Source organism: Ochotona curzoniae, unplaced genomic scaffold, assembly GCF_017591425.1.
Source record: "Ochotona curzoniae isolate NIBS_2020 unplaced genomic scaffold, NIBS_Ocur_1.0 scaffold_1852, whole genome shotgun sequence".
Taxonomy (NCBI): Eukaryota; Metazoa; Chordata; class Mammalia; order Lagomorpha; family Ochotonidae; genus Ochotona; species Ochotona curzoniae.
This window is the reverse complement of record NW_024467087.1, coordinates 56,802,553-56,823,273: the sequence shown is the minus strand read 5'-3', so window position 1 is coordinate 56,823,273 and position 20,721 is coordinate 56,802,553. Positions and strand designations below refer to the sequence as shown.

The 20,721-nt window shown below is 47.8% G+C and overlaps 1 protein-coding gene across 1 annotated transcript in view; it reads left to right on the top strand.

The window, feature by feature from the left end:
• The first annotated feature begins 9,803 nt into the window (after positions 1–9,803).
• Positions 9,804–20,721, top strand: part of SLC16A2 (solute carrier family 16 member 2) — a 119,444-nt gene continuing 108,526 nt past the window's right edge. The window contains exon 1 of the mRNA XM_040999940.1: positions 9,804–10,257. Within this exon, the coding sequence (XP_040855874.1) occupies positions 9,819–10,257 (439 nt within the window). The 5' untranslated portion in view covers positions 9,804–9,818. The remainder of the gene's footprint in view (positions 10,258–20,721) is intronic.

Here is a 20,721-nt window from a genome sequence, read left to right as displayed (position 1 = left end):
AATAATGTACATGGGAATCTAGCAGAGAATAGCCAAAGTGCTTAGGTTCCTGTACTCATGCTGGCAACCTGGAGGAAGCTCCTGGGTCCTGGCCTAGTCCAGTATAGCTATTGAGGTCATTTGGGTGAGTGAACCAACAAATAGAAATCTCTATTTCTTTGTAACTCTGTCTTTCAAATAACTAAAATGTTTTTTAAAATAATATATTTAACAATAAAAAATAAGCTGAAGCAGTTCAATAAAGAACTTTTCTTTTTAAAAAGATTTATTTATTTTTGTTGGAAAGGCAGATATAGAGAAAAGGAAAGAGAAGATCAAGAGGTGGCCGGGGACAGCCTCTATCACCATTATTCTCATTAATCTCATCCACAGTGGCCGGCTCATGGGGGTCTAGGGATGCAGGCTGGCAGGGGGCCAGGAGGATAGCACCAATGGGGGTGTGCAGGAACCTCAGGGCTCATGTGCAGGCAGCGGGAGCAAACCTGGGGATTTCTTCAGGTGCTTGTTCCCAGATAGGTTGGGGGGAAAGGGATGAGAGAATCCTAGGTCAACATGCTGGCCTGGTGAACAGGTGAAATGGGCTTGAGGAACTTCGAGAGCTGAATGGACTGTGGGAAATCTCGACCAGTCTGCTGCACAAACTGGCAAGCACAGGAGCTAAACTGGGTGCGGGCCTAGTGGGGGTTATTGTGGGTCGCTCCAATTAGGCTGCAGCTCCCGATGGTATGCATGAGCGTGTGGTGGGCAGGGTTGGGCTGGGCCACAGCATCCATTGGTTTATCTAAGAGACAGGGCTAGAGGCACAATTGATTCAGCAATTGCAACTACCAGTTTTATGTATAGGCTTATGTGGGTAAAGGATAGAGCTGGACCCCTTACTGGCAAGCACACATATAAGTCAGGTCTGGGATCCCTCCAGACAAGGTGTTTTTTTGCAGGGGGAATCCCCTCAACTGAACTGCCGAATTCAACTCCAACCATAGGGAGAATCACAGGAGCTGTGGTCTGACTGTGGAGTGCATGTGTCAGAGCTGGGCCTGCTCAGTGGCTTAGAAGGAACAGTGGACAGCATATCCAAATGTACATGGAGGATATGGCAGTCCATTGGAGCCTACAGAGGACATTTGGTACCATAACAGAGGAAGGAAGGCAGAATAAATTGGTCAACTTCCCCAGCCAAGTGTTGGCAGCAACTATCTGGGCAAATGAAGAATCTAAGGCAGACTATGTCAGCCAATGGACCTTGGAAGGATTTCCTCATCCTTGGGTCGGCGAGACAAACAGCATTTCAGAGCCAACTATTGAAACCACTTGAGCAGAACCCTTGGAGCATGCTGCACATCAGGACCCTGGGGTGACATCGGGTGGCCATTCCCCATCCCTGAGTACTGAGGCAGTTGGGAGGCTGGATGTGGCTTCTTCCTTTATCTTCCCCCTACCCAAGAAACAGGGAGAAGAAAAAAGAAAATGCGGAAACAATGGTCTTACCCACTTTCCCCTCATTCTCGACTCTTCCCACCCAAATAAACTATGTAACATCCTCAAAAAATAAAATTAAAAGCAAGGAGAAAAAAAAAAAGAGTAGATCTTTCACATGCTGCATCACTCCCCAAATGGCCACCTTGGCCAGAGCTGGTCGGTCTGAAGCCAGGAGTTTCTTCTAGGTCTCCCACATGGGTGCAGGGACCCAAGGATTTGAACCATTCTTTGCTGCTTTCCCAGGCCATAAGCAGGGAGCAGGGTGAGAAGGTGAGCAGCCTGGACTAGAACTGGCATGCATATGAGATGGCAGCACTTACATGTGGAGGATTAGCCTGTTCACCAGCCCTAGAGTCTTTTGAAAGAATAGAACAAGAGGGCCCAGTATGATAGCCTAGTGACTAAATCTTGGCCTTGCGTGCCCAGAATCTCATATTGGCACTGTATTTTGTCCCGACTGCTCCACTTCCAAACTATCTCTCTCTATATAGCCTGGAAGAACAGAGGATGGCTCAAGTCCTTGGGATCCCACAGCTACATGGGAAACCTAGAAGAGGCTCCTGGCTCGTGGCTTTGGATCATCAGCTCAGCTCTGGCTATTCAGTGATTGAACTAGCAGATAGATGATCTCTCTCTCTCATTCTCGCTCTTGCTCTTTTCTCTTTCTGTATCTCTGCCTTTTAAATAAAAATAAATCTTTTTTAAAAAAAGGAAAAGAAATTAGGCAGGTGGATTCCTGAGGTCTCAGAAACTTTCAACAAAATATACTCTTCTCCCTTTGTCCCCTCCCCCATCTAAAAAGAGGCCCTGGAAAAACTGAGTTTAATCAGGCACAGAAGGAACTCTGTAAATATGTACTGGAGAAGAAAAATAAACTGCCTCCTCTTTGTCCTTCCCGTCCACCCAACTCACTTGCTCCTGCCCCTTGCACCCTTGCCCCTGCTCCATTTGAATGATTTTTCCTGTCCTTTAGCTAGCCTTGTTCATCTGCAAGATCAGCAAGTCGGCCTGAAACTTAGTCCCTGGGTTGCAGCCTACTAGTCACTCGCTACAACTCATTTGCTCTTACCTGATTCTTACCCTATAACCCACCATTGTTTCCTCCTCCTGTCTCTTGCCCCCTCCCCTCCCTATGCCCACCAAGTATTCTCCTTGAAGAGTTCGACCCAAACATAGAAGCAGAATCCTGGGCCTTGCAGATCAGTTGAAACTAAGCTGTAACATTGAATGAGACATTAGTAAAGGGAAGGAGATAAGAAAATAAAAATGAAGGGGAGCCTTTGACATAGTGGTAAGATGTGGTTCGGGCCACCCTCATCCCATATCAGTGCCTGCGCTTGAGTCCTGGCTTTACTCTTAATTCTAGTTTCTTGCTGATGTGCACCCTGGAAGGCAGGAGGTGATGATTGAAGTGCTTGGGTCTTTGCCATGGATTGAGTTTCTGGCTCGGGGTTTTGGCTTAATCCAGCACTATCTGTTCTGGGCACTTGAGGGGGTGAGCCAGCAGATAGAGATCTTTGTGTGTCTGTCTTTCTCTGTGCCTTTTGTGTAAAATAAATAAATAGAAACGTTTCAAAAAAGAAAGTAAAATGGAAGCCCACAAACACTATGGAGGCGCATAATTTGACTTCATAGATATGCCCTAGAGTTTGAGGCTAGCAAGTCCTATATAATAATTTGTTACACAAATGAGTACCTATCCATAGTGGAAGTTAGCACTGCTTTTGACCACATGAAGCTTGAATGCCAGTGGACACACATCAAATGGGTAATTTTACAATAATTTCTTAAGTGCTATGATAGAAAAGGAACATGTTTAAGATCACAGGTGCTAGAGCCAGACCGCCACTGTGTGAACTATACACCCTTGGGCTTATTGTTTCATCTTTCTCTTTGTCTGTTTCTTCATTTATAAGTGATGGCCCTATTACACATGTATATATGTCACGTCATATCACCTTCTACAATGGTTTGGAGATAATCAGAAAGAAAGGCATAGGTAACTCAGAGATCACCTTAAATCTTTTCCCTTCTTTAGGTTTTAGTTTGCAAATCTGTAAAATTAGGAGATTGGACTTTATAGAAGATCCCTTTTAGTTCTGACATTCTGTGTTTTAGATTTCAGAGTTGAACTAATGCCAGAGAACATCTACTAAGTAGTTTTTTTTCCCCGATGAGATCAATCTTCAAATCTCTTGGCACTAACATTTATTGAGTGTCTACTACATGCAGCTGCCATGCTAGGTGCTTTCTATACCTTATTTCTAACCTTACAGTTATCCTGAAATAAGAGCATAGGGATGAAGAAGCCGAGGCATTGTTACACCAAGTAGCTAAATGTATGTATTTATTTATCTACTTATTGAGCACCCTCTTTGTATAAAGCATCCTGTCAAATGCTAAGGATACAAAAACAAACAATGCTGACCCCTTTGCTCAGGGAGGTCAGTCTAAGAGATTGAGATGTAACAGGGGCAAGGCTTGTCCTTATATTGCACTATAACCATAGACCTGAGAACCTCCTTCTCCCCCACTGCTCAGCTTTATACGGGCTCCACTTTTCAGGAGAGCATGTAGCACAATATTGAGTACATAGTGGATTTTCAATAAGTATTTCTTGAATGAATCAAAAAATACATAAATTCATAAAAGATTAAAAGATACCCACTGTATTTCTCCCTTGGATATGATCAAGAAATTAATCTGTGTCATCCTGACCCATTTCAAGTTTTATTGCACTGTGTTAGCCTTCAGAGGGTTAAGTTTTTCCTATCTCTTTATTTTCCGTGATGCTCCTGCCGCTTCTGTCATCTTTCCCCCCTCTATGCCTGCTCTAATAATAGACAAACTATTGAGCAGACTGCTTCCTTGGCATTCAGGAAGCAGGCTCCATGCATATGGCCAATTGATTTGTTTTTAATGCACCTATTATTATGAATAGCCTTCTGGCTGTAGCTGAAATTAGGCTATGTCCCAAATCTTTTCCCTTTCTGGTTTCCACTTTGGCCATCGCAATGTGTCAACATTCAAATTCATTTCTCAGTAATGTGGTTTCCCATCAGCACTCTTCCTGATTATGGACAATAAAACCAAAGTCGTTGCAGACTTTAAATTTTTGTCTTTGTTACTACTAGAACAACCCTGGCATCTTTTCATAATCAATTTCACTTGGCTCTGGAATCCAAAGTGATGCCGTGTCATCAAAACTCTTAAGTTACCCTTATAAAGATGAATAAAGGAAAGCAGGTGAACGAGGGAAAGGCTATGTGCTTACCACTGTGGGAATGATCTTAATATATCTCCCACTCTCAAGTAGTTAAAACGATTTAGACACAGGGCATAGGGATGATGCTAATGATCCATTGAGTTCCAGTCTTATCAGACAATTCTATTGGAGAACAGGATAAATCAAAGCAAAAGGCTGCTTTTGGCCTATAATAAAGACCTTCAAGGACAGAAGGGATTTTCAGAGGTCATCCAACACATGGAATCCCAAGCACAGCATACCCATGACAGCTTGACATTTTCATCAATCTGCTGATGTATAAGATCAGTTATCAACTATTTTGGGTATTTTTATGTATTTGAAAAAAAAATGCCTACAGCTCTTACATCTGTTGTTTCACTCTACAAACACCAGCAATGGTGAGAAGATAGAGAGGTCAAAACCTGGAATCCAATCTCCCATCTGAGTGGCAGGAACCCAAATACTTGAGCCATTACACGATCTCTTAGAATCTGTGTTAGCAGGGAGCTGGGATCAGGTACTGGAACTGGGCATCCTAACGAGAATCTTAACTGCTCTGCCAGATATCTGTTCTATGATAGCTTAAGATAATGTGCCTTCTGGGGCCGGCAGCGTGGCCTAGCGGCTAAAGTCCTTACCTTGCAAGCACCAGGATCCCATGTGGGCAACAGTTCTAATCCTAGCTACTCCACTTCCCATCCAGATCCCTGCTTGTGGCCTGGGAAAGCAGTCCAGGACAGCCCAAAGCCTTGGGACACTGCCCCGTGCGGGAGACCTGGAGAAGGTTCCCGGCTCCTGCCTTCGGATTGACGCAGCACTGGCCGTTGAGGCTGCTTGGGGAGTGAATCATCAGACAGAAGATCTTCCTCTCTGTCTCTCCACTTCTCTGTATATCTGACATTGCAATAAAAACAAATAAATCTTTAAAAAAGATTATGTGCCTTCTGTACTATATTCCTTCTGCAGAACTGGCAAGTCTTAGGTTCTCCGCTTCTAACCCAGCTCATGGTTATTGTGCCTGGAAAAGCAGTGAAAGATGACCCAAGCTCTTGGGCCCTTGCCAACCTTGTGGGAAATCTGGGCAGAGTTTCTGGCTCCTGGCTTCAATCTGTCCCAGCTTTAGCTGTTGTGATCATTTATACATGTAAATTTACACATGAGTGAACCAGCCCGTGGGAGATCTCTCTTTCTCTCTGCCTCTCCTTCTCTCTGTGTCACTCTGCTTTTCAAATAGATACATTTTTTAAAGATTCGTTTTCATTGGAAAGTCAGTTATACAGAGAGGAGGAGAGAGAGGAAGATCTTCTGTCTGCTTGTTCACTCCCCAAGTGGCCGCAACAGCCAGAACTGCGCCGATCTGAAGCCAGGAGCTTCTGCATCTCCCACACGGGTGCAGGGTCCCAACGCTTTGGCTCATCTTTGCTTTCCCAGGCCACAAGTAGGGAGCTCGATGGGCAGCAGGGCAGCTGGGACATGAACTGGCCCCCATATGGGATCCCAGCATGTGAAGGTGAGGAGTTCAGCTGCTAGGCTACTGTGCCAGGCCCACAAATAGATAAATGTTTTAAAGAATGCTTAAGCATTCCTGGGCACCAACTCCAAATATTGAAATTCAGCAAACATGAAATGGAGCTCAGGAATCAGTGCTTTTATAAAGCCCTCCAGATGATTCTGATGTACAGCTAGGTTAGGGAATCACTGCTCTGTTTCACCCTCTGATACGAATAACCAAGGCCATAAGTAATTGAAATGATTCCATTGTGGGCTCATTCCTGTTAATGACAGAGGGAGGACACATTTGCTCATTTGTTTTTTTTTTTTCCCCTAAGTTCTACAATCAGTCGAGTAAACAGGTTCATAGGACTACAGGGGCCACAATTCACTTATTTATCATGAGCATAAGCCAGGATGATGTTTGATGATGTTTATTTGCCAAGTCTGGTTTGGAGAGAAAGCATGTAGCTGATGTCTGGTTTCCTTACCTCTGATCTTTCTGCTTTCTACACTGTCACCATTGTCTTTTCCTTAAGACACAACTCTGATGTTACTCTCCTACTAAAAAAATCTTCTCTGGTAATCTGGTATATCCAAAATAAAGCCTATACCTCAGCAGGACACTTAATAACTCTTAGAAGTAGGTATTAACCTTATCTTGCAGACGACAAATCTAAGCTCAGAAAGGGTAAGCAAATTGCTTAGGATCACACAAACGGGCAAGAGTAGAATCGTAATTAGAACCCAGGGCTCCTGATGCCAGTACTCTAGCCATTACAGAGCCCCTGCACCTTCTAAACAAAGGCGAAATTGTAGGCACTGCATGTGTTGCTAGAATGATGGGGTGGCAGTTACATAATTCTATCTGCTGGGTGGGGCACATTCTTTGAAACTCACACAAATAAGCAAAGATCCTTGTTCAGCCTCTAACTGGCACTGTAGACTTAAACAAGTGACTTCACCTCTTGGAGCCTCTGTTTCCTCATTTTTAGAAAGGGGACAAGTCGCCCCAGCCTTCTAATGTTGTGTGTATTGTATGGGATCGTGTATGAAAAGGGCCTAGCCCAGTGCTAAGTTTTACAGGAGGTTCTCAGTGAAGGTCATCACCCACTCTCACCGCTCCATTTCAGGGGTTGCGTTATTTAGTGCATGTAAACAACTTGACAAGTGTGAATGCGGACCATCAGGATCCAAATAGGGTGCAGACCTCCAGGGTATATCCCTGGTTGTAGGGTTGGAAGCAATCCTTTTAGGGATCTCAGTCAGGTTCCTTGTAAGTGAACACCAAGGCTGGTGTCCCCTGGAGCAACAGTCAGTCACGTGGATGGGAAGATTCCTAACTAAAATGCAAACCTTAAACCCCCAGTGTTGGTAATACCCATGTTTTGCCATTCCTAGTTGACAGAGATATTGTGGATTTTTATTAACATGCAAATCTTTCCTGGGAGAATTGACATAGACATTAATTCTTCGGCCTGATTACCTTTCACTTCCCATTTTCGTGTCCTTGTTACTGTGAGTGAAGTCCTTCTTCATCTCTGTGTCTGGAGCTCTGGACGCATGAGACCATGTCCCTTCACACAGTCTGAAAATATTATTCAGCATTCAAGGCCCATGTAGGACACACCACCTCCCCCAGAAGCCTACTGCCAGATCTTGCCTTCTATGCCTGAAAGCACCAAGTCCTAGGTTCTTGTGGTGAAGCTCTGGGAGCTGGAGGTTTGCTGTGTGATGACCAGCGTGCGCCTGGGCTTGCTCCCGACCTGCAAAAAGGTTGCCTTAGGGCAATAAAGGACATGTTTAATTCTGTCGCGAAATGCCTACTCTGCTGATTGGCACACCCTGTGATTTGCAAACCTGATTCCTCTCAGGGCATTACAAGCCCCCCTGCACGCTTCTATCTTCCCCAGCCACTTGCACACCTTCAAGAGCTCAATGACTCTGTTCATCAGCATTTTCACACAGCCAGGCAGTCCAGGGCTGCATTTCCATCAACTGTGCAGTCTGTCACCTATTGGTAATGCGATGTTGGACGGAAAGGATTGGAGCTCTCCCTCCCGCGTGGGGCACCGGGAGTGGCCTGATAACAACCCTGTGGCCTCAGGGTTAGGGTATGAAAGGCTGGGACCCTTAAGGTGAGACCCCGCTTCCTGAAATCACCCGGCTTGCCAGAGAACTGAGGCACACCCTGGCTGGAAACCCGCCTGCTTGTCTGTTCCCCCCTGCCTATCTGACAGACCCCCCCTTTTCCTCTCTGGACCCGCACGCTCCCAGGGGAGTAAGCTCTGAGGACTTTTCAGGACTGGGCCTGAATCTGGCCCATTCAGCGGGACTCCCACGTTCCGCGTACCCGAGGTGGGAGGGGTGAGGCAATGGGTGCTGGCTGAGGGCCAGCAGCTCAAGGCTCCCCGGAGCCCTGGGCACCCGAAAAGCCGCGAAGGAGGTCCAAAGGACCAGTCCAGCTAGATGTCAGGGGCGGAGCCGTCCTGGCCCAAACTGGTGGCTCGACCCGGCCTGGACTCCTTGCTCCTCAGTGGAGAACAGAGAAAGGGGAGGAGCCCGAACGCAGCTCGAGCTCCCGCCCGGCCAGGGCCCGGCCCCCTCTGGTGCCACTGCACCTCCTTCCCTTCCTGGCCCGGCCCCGGGCCCAGACTCGGCCCAGGCCCGGCCCAGACCCAGCCCTCAGCGGCTCCTTCGGGCTCCAGGTTGGCGCAAACAAAGCCCTGATTGACTGCCCGGAGAGGCGGGCCTGCTGCGGGGCGCCTCCTTCCCTCCCGGCCCCGCCAGGGATTTGCCGGGAAGGGCGGGTGGCGAGGGGGATAAGGGGAGACGGGGCAGGGGGGCGGTGCTCAGGACGGTGGGGGGACCACGTTTTGGGATTCGAGAAGATTGTGCCCACCCTCAGAACCACAGGCTGTCCACTCCAGGTGATCCCGTCAAGCCCAAGGGGGACTCCCGAGGGCAGAGTGGGGTCCCTCGTGGGGCCGCCTTTTGGTTTGGGGTCTCCAGGGCCACTCCACTTGCAGGCTGCTTGTGGGGAAGGAGGGAATGGGAGCGGAGAATAGGCGGGTCCTCCCTAGAGACTCGGGGTTAATCAATGCTGGTTTCTGGAGACCGTGGGGAGGAGAGGGCAGCGGACGCGACAGTTTGTGCTCCCTTTTGCCTATTTTTACCTCTGCCTTTCCTGGGCATCTGGACAAAGAAGGCAGGATTCAGTAGTTTGGAAGGGAAGTTTGGGGGGCACAGCAGCTGCTAGAGTAGTAGGTAAGCGAGTAAGAGGAAGAAGGGCTGGGGAGAAGAACGAGGCTGTAGCGGCTGCCTGTTGAGGGAGGAAGAGGTGGGAGGGAGGACGAGGAGGGGGAGGAGAGAGAGATGACATGGGGAGAGGAGGAGGGGGGTGGATGGGGGAGGAGAAGGAAAGGGCTCGAGGGACCGTCTGTCGCGGGACAGGCTGGCCAGCTGGGGCGAGGAGCCGGGAGGAGGAGGCGGCGGCGGCAGCGCTCCTAGCAGCAGCAGCAGCAGCAGCAGCAGCAGCAGAAACAAGTACCAGCCACACAGCGGCTCCTCCAGCCGGAGCAGCCACAGTCCCCCGGCCGCGATGGCGCTGCAAAGCCCGGCGAGCGAGGAAGCTAAGGGGCCCTGGCAAGAGGCAGACCAGGAACAGCGGGAGCCGGTGGGTAACCCGGAGCCGGAGCCGGAGCCTGAGCCCGAACCAGTGCCAGTGCCCCCGCCCGAACCCCAGCCCGAGCCCGAGCCCCAACCAGAGCCCCAGCCCCTGCCGGACCCCGCTCCCTTGCGGGAGCTGGAGTTTGAGCCCGAGCCCATGGTGCACGAACCTGAGCCCACGCCCACAGTGGAGACTCGAGGCACTGCGCGTGGCTTCCAGCCTCCCGAAGGTGGCTTCGGCTGGATGGTGGTATTCGCTGCCACCTGGTGCAACGGTTCCATCTTCGGCATCCATAACTCCGTCGGGATCCTCTACTCCATGCTGCTAGAGGAGGAAAAAGAGAAAAATCGCCAAGTAGAGTTCCAAGCAGGTGAGTGGCCCCACGCGTCTCACCTGGCACTCAGCAAAGGTGTCTGATCCGGCTGCCACTGACCCCATACCTCCGGGTCCCAGACATCCCCTCCCCCCTCCCCGCTACCCTCCAACGTGCAGTTCCTATTCTTTCCCCTCGCCCCTGGCTCATCCATGGCTCTGCTAGGGCGCAAGCTGTAGGGTTCTGAGCAGCCTGGGCTGCGGAGATGGGCGCAAGGCGCCCCAGAGGTGGGAAATGATCACAGGCAGTGGTGAACTTTTTGGCTCTGGGACAAATCCAGATACACCTCCACGATTTCTCTTAAGTACTTTGCTCGTTTGTGCTGGAGGGAAAAAAACCAATTTGCTGGAATTTTGAATGGGATGGCGAGGTGGCGAAATCACGAAGGGGGGGGGGGTTGGGAGTGGGGGGGATGTTGGGAGGTGGGGCAGGCTGTGGACAGAAGTGTGGTTCCTCCGATCCCCGCAGCAGCAGCATCCCCCCCCCCCCGCCGTTCCTTTGCTGAGGTGTTTTCTTATCAGAAACATTTTAGGAGAGTTGGTGACTGATTGTTGGCTCAGAGTGAACACAAGGCAGCCGTGTGTATCTGCAGGAGGAAAGAGGAGAGTGGGAGGAAGGGAGTGCGAATGGGGATGTGCAGGCGCGTCTGTTATGGCCCAGCCAGGGCCCCTGCCGTCCTCCACCGCCTTGGGGGAGCCAGCAGATCTCCGTGCCGTTCAGAGCTGAGCCCCAAAGCGGTCTGGGAGGCGTGAGGAGGCCCTGCGGCTCGCTCTGTACTGCCCCCAACCTCAGCCAAGCCCGAGCTTCTCCCGCTGTCCTGGGGGGGCCTCTTTTCGGCCTGAAGCCGGAATGCCGGCCCAGGCCGACTTGCTCTCTTTTCCCTAAGACCAGGAGTGTGGTGGCAGAGGGCATAGCCTCCAGGCCGGTGGCTCAAATGCTTCTAGGCGTGCGTGTGTGCTCTTGGCCTTGAGGACCGCCTGTTGAACTTTTAGAACTCAAAGGAGCCATCCCGCTTTCCCAGCAAGCCACCAGCGAAGCCCTCAGCTGGTCTGTTGGAACGTTTCGGGAGACAAGCCGGGATGTCCTTCCTCAGAAGGCTTGTTCCCGCAAGGCTTGTTCCGTTTCGTGGCTCCTCAGGACAACTGGACTCAAACCCTTTGCCCCGCGTTCGCCAACTACCGGCTCTAAGGCTTTCCCGAGTGTTGTCCTGGGGCACCAGCAGGTGCTTCTGCTGCCATCCAATGGGAATTATAAAGTAAACAAAATCTTGAACTCTGGGGCATCCACCTGTGGATTCCCCGGGTCCTTGGAGACCCTGTCCCACCGCTCTCAAGCTAGCACCCCCACAATGTTCAGCTAGCCGCTTCAGTGGACTGTCCCAGGCAGAAAGAACTTTCTGACTCTTGGTACCTTCAACCTTATGACCCATTGGCACAGCTGCAGTGTGCAGGCCCCAGTTGTAGAAAATTTGAGAGTGTGTCAGCGGCTGTCAAGGGCAGTCTCAAGACTATGTAGGCCTCCCAGGGCTGGAATGGAGGGCGTTCCTGGACTGTGTGCAGCAACTTTTTGAGGGAAAGTCGCTGCCACACTCACTCCTGAGACCACTGTTTCACCCCTCCCCTTCTCTCCGCCCCCCCCCCCACCTTGATAAAGTCCAGGGATTCTTGGGAAGGCAGCCAGGGCAGGGCCTCAGGCTGTTGCCTAGGTTACCTCAAGGGGGCACCTGCTGGGCAGTGCTCTGTAGCTGAAGGCAGGGTGCTGGCCTTCGGAATCAGTGGCAAAGTGTGGGTGAAACTGGATGGCACAGCCGTGCTGGCTGAGATAAGCTAGGCCCTGGCCTTTATGCCTTCTGAGCAGGCTTAAAACTGGGGCCTCAGGAGTGTGTAAAAAAAAAAAAACTTGGAAAAACTACCATTTTACCAGGAAGAGGTTCACTGCTGGGGAACAGACTTCAAAGTAGGTGATCATAGGGGACTCAGGGGGAGGGCTGCCTGAGACTTTCCGGTCAAGAATTCAGAGTGCAGCAGAGTGTGTGTGTATGTGTGTGTGTGTGTGGCTGTGTGTATGCATGTGTGTAGGGTGTGTGTGTGCATGTGTGGCAGTAGTGGAGTGGTCTCTGCAGAGGTATAGTTGTTGCATGTACTCTGATCCAGGATAAGTCCACTTAGGGGCTGAGGTTACTGGTTTAAATGATGTTGCGTTGTAGGTCAGGAAGCAACAGAAAGGAATTTTCTAAGTCCCCAGGGTCTCAGAATACTTTGGCTTGGGTCCTTGCTGTGGTGTATCTTGAATTCACTGAAGTTATTTTTGCCACTGGATACTCTCCGGAACACCTCAGTTTTTATTTTGGAAAAATCAGGAACACCCTTCCACATTCAAAAGCTTCTAGAAAAATCTCATCCCCCAGCACTACCTTTCTCAAACCCTTCAACTTTCCTAAGCAACTTTTCGGATCCTGAGATTCTGAACATCTCAGCCTGAGAACATTCTCCACAGTTGACCAAAATAATTCCCAGCATTCTGTGTCATAGTCCGGATGCCTCAAAAGGATAGAAGCAGCCAATAGACATTTACTATTGTCTTTATCAGTCTGTGTTTGTCCAATGGCCATTTTGGGGACCCCTCCAGCAGATCGGTGCCTTGATCATTTCTATTAATGCACGATGTGACTTCTATCTCCAAAAATCTACGAACTTAGTGTTTGAAAGTACCCTTCAATTCCAGTTCCTTTTTGTCTTGGCCGAATAGCATTGCAACAATTGAACTGTGCTTCTTGACTTAATGAGTCAAGGTACTTAATGAGTCTAAGGGGAATAACTCCATGTTAGGGACCTGTGAGCAGTGGAAGGCCTCAGAAGGGAGAAGGGAAATGGAAATCAGACCATACTTAAGCAAGCAAGGGGGCCTGACGAGATAGTGTAGTAGTTAAAGTCCTCGACTGGAACACGCCGGAATCCCATACGGGTGCCGGTTCTAATCCCGGTGGCCCTGCTTCCCATCCAGTTCCCTGCTTGTGGCCTGGGAAAGCAGTTGAGGACGGCCCAAAGCCTTGGGACCCTGCACCCGTGTGGGAGACCTGGAAGAAGCTCCAGGCTCCTGACTTTGGATTGGCTCAGCTCCAGCCGTTGTGGCCGCTTGGGAAGTGAATCATTGGACGCAAGATCTTCCTCTGTCTCTCCTCCTCTCTGTGTATCTTCTTTTCCAATTAAAAAAAAAAAAAAACAAGCAAGGCCCAGACATTGTGGACTCTGATGGATATAGCTCTGTGGTGTATCTGGCAGTATACCTTGTCCACTCTCTTCATCTATTTTGAAGGAAACCCCAGAGGGACTAGCAAACAAAAGGTTCTTGAGAATAAGGCAAGTGACCAAGGTCTGGATTAAGGGAAAAGATCAAGAATTAAATCAGCCTATATTGTGGTGGCAGAGATTGTGGGAAATTGTGGAATTCTCCAGTAAAGAACAAGCAGCAGATAGGACAGCAGGTAACCAGGCAATGCTGTGAAATGTATGGACTTGGCATAGTTTTCTGGGATAATAGGGGAACGTTTTAGAGAACAGAGGATAGAAGAAGTAAGGTGGCATTGATTACAGGCCCAACAAACCAGTGGAATCTTTGAGGTGTCTGATAAGACGGAACAAGCCAGAATTGCTATTATTGGCTCCAAGTTTAAGGGTTTACAGAAAATGTAAATGCCTTTTACTTATTTTAGAGACAGAGAATTAGAAAGACAAGGAGTGATATGCAGAGAAATAGAGACTAAAAGAGAACTCCTGTCTGTGATTTGTTCTCCAGATGGCCCCAACACCTAGGACTGAGCTGGGATGAAGCCAGAAGCTAGGATCTTAATATGGATCTTCTATTTGGGTGGCATAGACCCAAGTACTTAGACCATCACCTGCTGCCTCCCAGGGTGCACATTAGCAGGAAGCTGGAATTGAGAGGATGGCTGGGACTAGAACCCAGGCACTCTGATATGGAATATAGGCACTGCAAACAGTGTTTTAATCACTAGGCCCAATGATTGCTCCAAGCATAAATCTTTTTAGAGAGTACTTCAGAGCAAACTCTGCACTTTCTACCCTGACTACCAGTCTGGCAATGAGCTATAAAATATGATGAGAGGCACTTTTTATTAGACAATTTATAAGCAAAGTTCTTGTAAACTCCCAAGAGGGTGGCTGGGTTAGGGCTCTTACTGCCAGGAAAAGGGACAATGGTCAGCAGGATTTGCTACCTGGACACAAGATAGTTCAAATTGATGGATACTATGAGGGAGACAGAATTTTTCCAGTATGGAAAAGAGTGATCTACTTTGCCTTCAGATGAGCCAAGAGTCCCATGGATGGGTGGGGCCACTGGCAGAGTAGGCTGTCTTTTTCATTGCCCTCTTAGGGGCGTTTCATTAATTTCTTGGCTCAGTGTTTCACTGAGATAACCAAGAAATTGCTGACTTTGAGATTGAGGTATCTTTTAAGCAAATCTGCCAATCGCTTGATTTTGGCTGGAGGCTTTTGCCTACCATCCAGCAAAGCTAGATTAGGTTGACTCAAAGCCTGCTCTGGATGCCATTGACCAGACATCTTTCAAGTCACTCCTCTGCCTCCTTACAAGCAAACTGGATGCCAAATTGTGATCTTGGCTCAAACTGGAAGGTGTGAGAATTAGAGTTTGGAGCATTTGGGAACCCCACCAGCGGGACACATTTGGAGCTGGGGTAGCTGGCCTCAAATGCTCAATATAAGTCTACAGAAAGCTAGACCTCAAGCCAAACCTGGACATTGCCACCCGCCCCCCACACCAAAGCTGGTGATTTCAGGCATGTTATCTAGGCAGTAGTTGGGAGAGGGGTAGAAAAACTGTGCTCCTAAGATGCTGTGTGACTTCGAACAGGCACTTTACTTTCCCGTATCTCAGATTATCTATCTACAGAATGAGAGGGTTTAAGTACACAAGCTTTCTAAGCTTTCTAGTCCTGCCACTCCATCCTAGAATAATGGATATCTATTTCTTTATTCTCTTGGTATAAATAGTGACTCATTCGGAGAAATGAAAATTTGTTAAGCTGACTGAATGGGGTTGAGGATGGATTGGGAGGAAATTAGGAAAGCAAGGGAAGGCCAAGTAGCTATCATTCTCCCCATGTCACCTGCATTTGAAGACTGTGGGTCTGCCCATGTATAAGGATGTGGCTAAAAAGACCCAGTACTTTTTACCCAGAGTAAAGGGCTACTCAGGATACACAGCTGCTTCACCCACAACCCTCTACTTGGCACAAAACTCAGCCTCCAAGGGAAGCTCTCCAAAGTTTGCTTGCTACTGGCTAGCAGGTTGGGCTTAACTATTGCTGTTTCCTAGGTTTTGAATGTATTCCTCAAAAGCATCAAAATGTAAGTGTTTCCTCGGGCCTCAGTTTGGACCTCTGTCTTGGAATTTAATTTCTCACAGCTCACTCTCATTCCTCAGAAATGTATGGTCATTGTGACCTTTGTTGGCTGGTGGTTCAGACTAGAAAACCAAGATTCCTAAATGCAATACAGAGAGCTTTCAGAAAGGCGGCTTCAGGCAGAACTTTTTCAGCTAGCCAGCTCCAGGGTGCTGCCTGGTGCTATGATGGAGGCAAGGAACATTGCTGTTTGTGTTTCTGAAGAAGGCCCTGTTGAGGCTCCAGGCTCTGGTCAACTTCAGCTTCACTCAGGGCTTGGCTGACAGTGTGTCTACTGAAGTTCAGGCACAGAACACTCTCTCCTGTTCCCAAGATTTATGCTTTCTTGTCATTGGCAATATTTCCTCCAGCCCCATGAAGAATAAACAAGCAGCTGGAATGTCAACATTTGCAGAAATGCATAAAGGATGCAAACCCAACCTTTGGAGCACACCAGTTTCCCAGGGGGGATGCACTGCTTCTCTCACCAGCATTGTTTTGCTTGTTATGTTACATTTTGAAAAGAAAGAATCATTTGCTCTTTTCAGATTGCGTGAATAATGGAGTGGACTTTCCTGTCTTGAAAGGAATTGTCTCATCTGGGGATTAATAAACCCTAGAGAAAAGATTTTCAACACACACACACACACACACACACACACACAACACCCCAAGCCAGGGACTATGAATATTGCATCTGAAAGAAATTTTGTTTCATCTGTCTCCAGAATCCGAATTAATGTCATAGAAACCTCTGTAGGGGTAAGGGAGATGAGTACAAAGTACTGAGAGTGAAAAGCTTACTAGGTGAGGGTGGTGGAAAGAGTATGACCAGCTTGAGTTGTATCTATTGACCTGGGCCCATTTGCAACTTCCCCAATGGTAGAACTGTGAAGTAACAGCTACAAGTTTTTACCTGTCTTTATCTTCTCAATATTCAAAGGTTGCTGGAAAGAGGATTTAGGCTACCCCAGCCCTCTCTGGCTTTTTTAGTGACAGAGAACTAGGCCTGGAGACATTTAATCATCTGCCCTGAAGGTGGGTGCTGTGGCTGCCAATGTGAAGTCATTTGGCACCTATTTATGGATGGGGAAATGTGGCCTGCTTCAGTGGCAGCTTTATGCCACTCTGTCTGTGTTGCTCCAATTTCCGGGGTAGATAGGAAAGGAAGGGTTAGAACTGGCTGCCCTAACAACATGTTTTCTCAGTCCCTCCTATTTTCACGAAGTATTTTGATCACATTTGCTAAATGTGCCACCCCCATTCCTCCTAGTATTATTTACTCTCTTCCCTTCCTCTCTAGTGCTCGGATATCATAAAAGCTCAACTCCAGGTGGGATCTCAGATTAATTCCTTACACAACCTATGGAGGCATTCCTCCTGTTTTTTTTTTTTTTAATTTTTTGTATGCTTTTCTGCCTTTTCTTGCTCACCACTTTCTGGACAAAAGGTGATTTCTATGAAACACTCAAGAGTAGAAGCTATCATCCCTGGATTTTGCAGTGAGGTGGCTGCTATGAGACAAAACACTTTTGTCCTTTCCACAGCCCCAGAATCCTGGTGCAGGAAATAACATTGTGGCAGGGTCTTGGCCACTTGTCCCCTTCTTTTCAAATCCTCACTACCACTGTCCCCTGTCTGCTAGGTCAGTTGAATCCCCAGAGTTTTCAGATTGGTTAGCTCCAGTTGCTTTGGTCCTTTTTTGAGCCCCTAGCAACTGTTGGAAATTTGGAAAAGGCAGATACTCAAGTTCTAACCAGTATCAAAAGTGCTTGTAGGGAAGGTGGAAAAAGGGATATGAAGTTCCCAAGTTAGTTGGTCTCCTGCTTCTTTGTTGCTGAGGAAAAGAGAGGAAGGGAGGAAGGGAAATGTTGCTAAACAAGTCCCTAGTCTACACACAGTCCTTTTGCCCAGTTTGTCCTGTGGATCTGCCCGCCCACCCTCTTACCCAGGCTGGAAGGGTAAGTGCTTGTATCCATGTGCCCAGACTTGTGTGTACGTGTGTGTATCTGGGTGTGTGGTGTCTGTCCTGGCCAATTAACACAGCTACTTAGAATATGGTGCTTAGGAGACTAAGGTCATAGGTTCAGTCACTTGTTCAGGTCATTGAACTTCTCCAAAAGAGCTCTTTCAGGGGAATTGGGAGTGAGGAAGCCCTAGGCTTGTGAAACTGCACTCTGAAACATGTGCAGTTTTGTATAATTTTGTTTTGTATTCATTTTGTATAATTTTAGAAAATAATAGTAGAATAAAAAAGAACTCTTCCTCTGTTCATAGTCCATGTCTCTGTGTGAGATTGTCACTAATTCCAAGAGTGAGTGGGCAGAAAAGTGATACAATCCTATAAACTTTTCTTCCTGCTGGAGGAAAAACTGCATTGCTTGCTGAGATTTCCTTACTTCTGCCAAGTGTTCTAATAGCAATAGTAACAAAAGTGATAATAACAATATCCAAAGTTTACTTTACATGTAGCAATTATAGTATCTCTTGTGATGCACTATACTAAGCACTTTATATGTACTAATTCACTTTCTTTTTTAAGGATTAATCTTATTTATTTGAAAGACAGAGTCACAGAGAAAGAGAGAAAGAAAGAAAGATCTTCTATCTGCTGGTTCACTCCCCAGATGACTGCAAGAGCCAGGACTGGGCCAGGCTAAAGCTAAACATAAGCCACCAATGTCTCCAACATGGGTACAGGGACCCAAGCACCTGGGCCTCTGCTGCTCTTCCAAGTACATTAGGTATGAGCTGAATCTGAAGTGGAGCAGCTGGAACTTGAACTTGTGCTCATATCGGATGCCAACATCAAGGCAGTAGCTTTATGTGCTATGCCATAACCCTGGCCACCTTTGTCAATTCTTAGCAACCCTAGGAGGTAGGTACCATTATTTCTTCCATTTCACAGATAGAACCACAGAAGTTCAATAACTTGCTCCGACTCACACATCACATGACAGAGTCAGAATTGGGAGCCAGATGATCGGAATCCAGAACTCCTGCTTTTAGATATCACTCAATAGTAATGCTATGAAGGAGCTATCAAGGAAGACTACTGTTGCCTGGCTTTTCATTCCTGTAGCCTCCAGGCCTCCTTATGACTAAGGGAAAGATATGATCCACAGGAAGTTTAGTAAACAGAAGATTGATGATCTTGTGATACATGGTGTACTCCTCTCACTTCCCATCTGACTCCACCCAGGATCTTTGAGTCCAGGAAGGGCCAGAGAAAGTGTCTCTTCTGAACTGTTTATCCCTGAACAAGACACATAACCTTTCTGGGCTTCAGTATCCTGCTCTACGGAAGGAGATGAACAGTGTTTGTGTGCATAGCACTGCAAAGGGTCAGATGAGACTACACGTATGTGAAGAACCTTGCAAATCGTGCAGAGGTGGTGATTGTTTCTGTTACTGTCCTTTACCAGCCCCAAGAAATGGAGTTGTCCTCTCCTTCTGTAAATGGATCTTCCCCACCTCCCATCACCCCACTCCCTTCTCTTCCCCATGTCTCTTCTGTATTCTGCAATTTGACCCGGGTGTCCTGCAGTTGTGGACTGCCTGTGTTTTCTTTGTTTCTTAGCTCTCTGAGAGCCCAGGGAGAGGAGGGGCCAGATCCCAGGTCATATACATTCAAGGAAACAAGGCATGTTGAAATATTTACAGCACTTGGCAGGAATTCATAAACCTCCCTACCACTCGAGGGTAGAGTTTTGTAGTAGGAGTTACTAGGAGTAGGGGGTGGAGGCATAGGGTGGGGTTAGGGTGTCATTTCCTCCTAAGGGTCTCTTACAGAACCTCTGTTCTCCTGAGGGTAGTGAGGAAGAAGGAAAGGGATATTTAGGGTCAGAAGGTCTAGGCCAAGGGACCTTAAGCATGGGGGCCTTGCTTCTTTCTATTCAACTTTGGAGTGGGCCAGTTTCCTTATGCTCTAAACAGGATAGCCCCAAAGAACAGAGGGCACAGAAGGGATTGTGGCCTTCACAAAGAATGACCACAGTAGCAATTTTGAGCAAGCATTTCAATGGCCATTTAGAAAGCTTCCATTATGATTAACAAGTTGGTGAATAAGAATGGGAATATTCCTCTTTTTCATTGCAAACAGAAATACAAAACCTCCAAGCCCACCGTGAAGACTAAGATTTAAAATGGTAGGATTCAATGTGTTGGTTTTCATCTATCTAAATGTCAGAGCAGGAAGGCATTTTGAAGATCATTTGATCCCACTGTCTCTGATTTCCTCTTTTTTCTTTTTTAAAGACAAATTTCTTTTTATTTGAAAGGCAGATTTTACAGAGAGCCAAGGAGAAATAGGAAGAGAAGATCTTCCATCCACTGATCAAATGTCCAAAATGGCCAGAGTTGAGCTGATCCAAGCCAGAATCCAGGAGCCTCTTCTGGTCTCCCACATGGGTGCAGGGTTCCAAGGCCTTGGGCTGTCCTTTACTGCTTTCCCAGGCCACAAGCAGGGATTTGGATGGGAAGTAATGCAGTGGGGACACAGGCTGACTCATATAGGATGTCAGTGCCACAGGGTGGAGGATTAGACTGCTGGACCACTGCGCTGTTCTTCATTCCCATTCTGGTTCCTCCTTACAGCAAGAGAAGTGGGATCTGGAAGATGTGACCTTAGTCATTGGCATGAGTAGGTAGTAGTAGTTGCAGCTGATTTGTAAGAGCGTTAGGTAATGGGTATAAGGGCTGGGCTGCAAGCATGATGGGCAGTCCCTACCTCAAGCACTGGTGTACCATCCCCTACCTCTCTCCTTGAACTTTTCTTGAGCCAACTCGCCAAGCTGTGTTTTGTGGAAAGGTATGAGACAAAAGTCAAAGGTGTGACAGTGAACAGTCTCGCTCCTACTTCTGTCTCCCAGCTGCACTGTTTCCCCCTGTCAATGACGCCAGTGTTATCTGGTGTGTCCTCCCAGAGAGATTCTGTGCATTCACAACTGTGTGTGTGTGTGTTTGTGTATACCCTGCTATTAAAGTACAAATGGTAGATTATAATCCACCTTGTTCTCTATCTTGTTATTTCTATT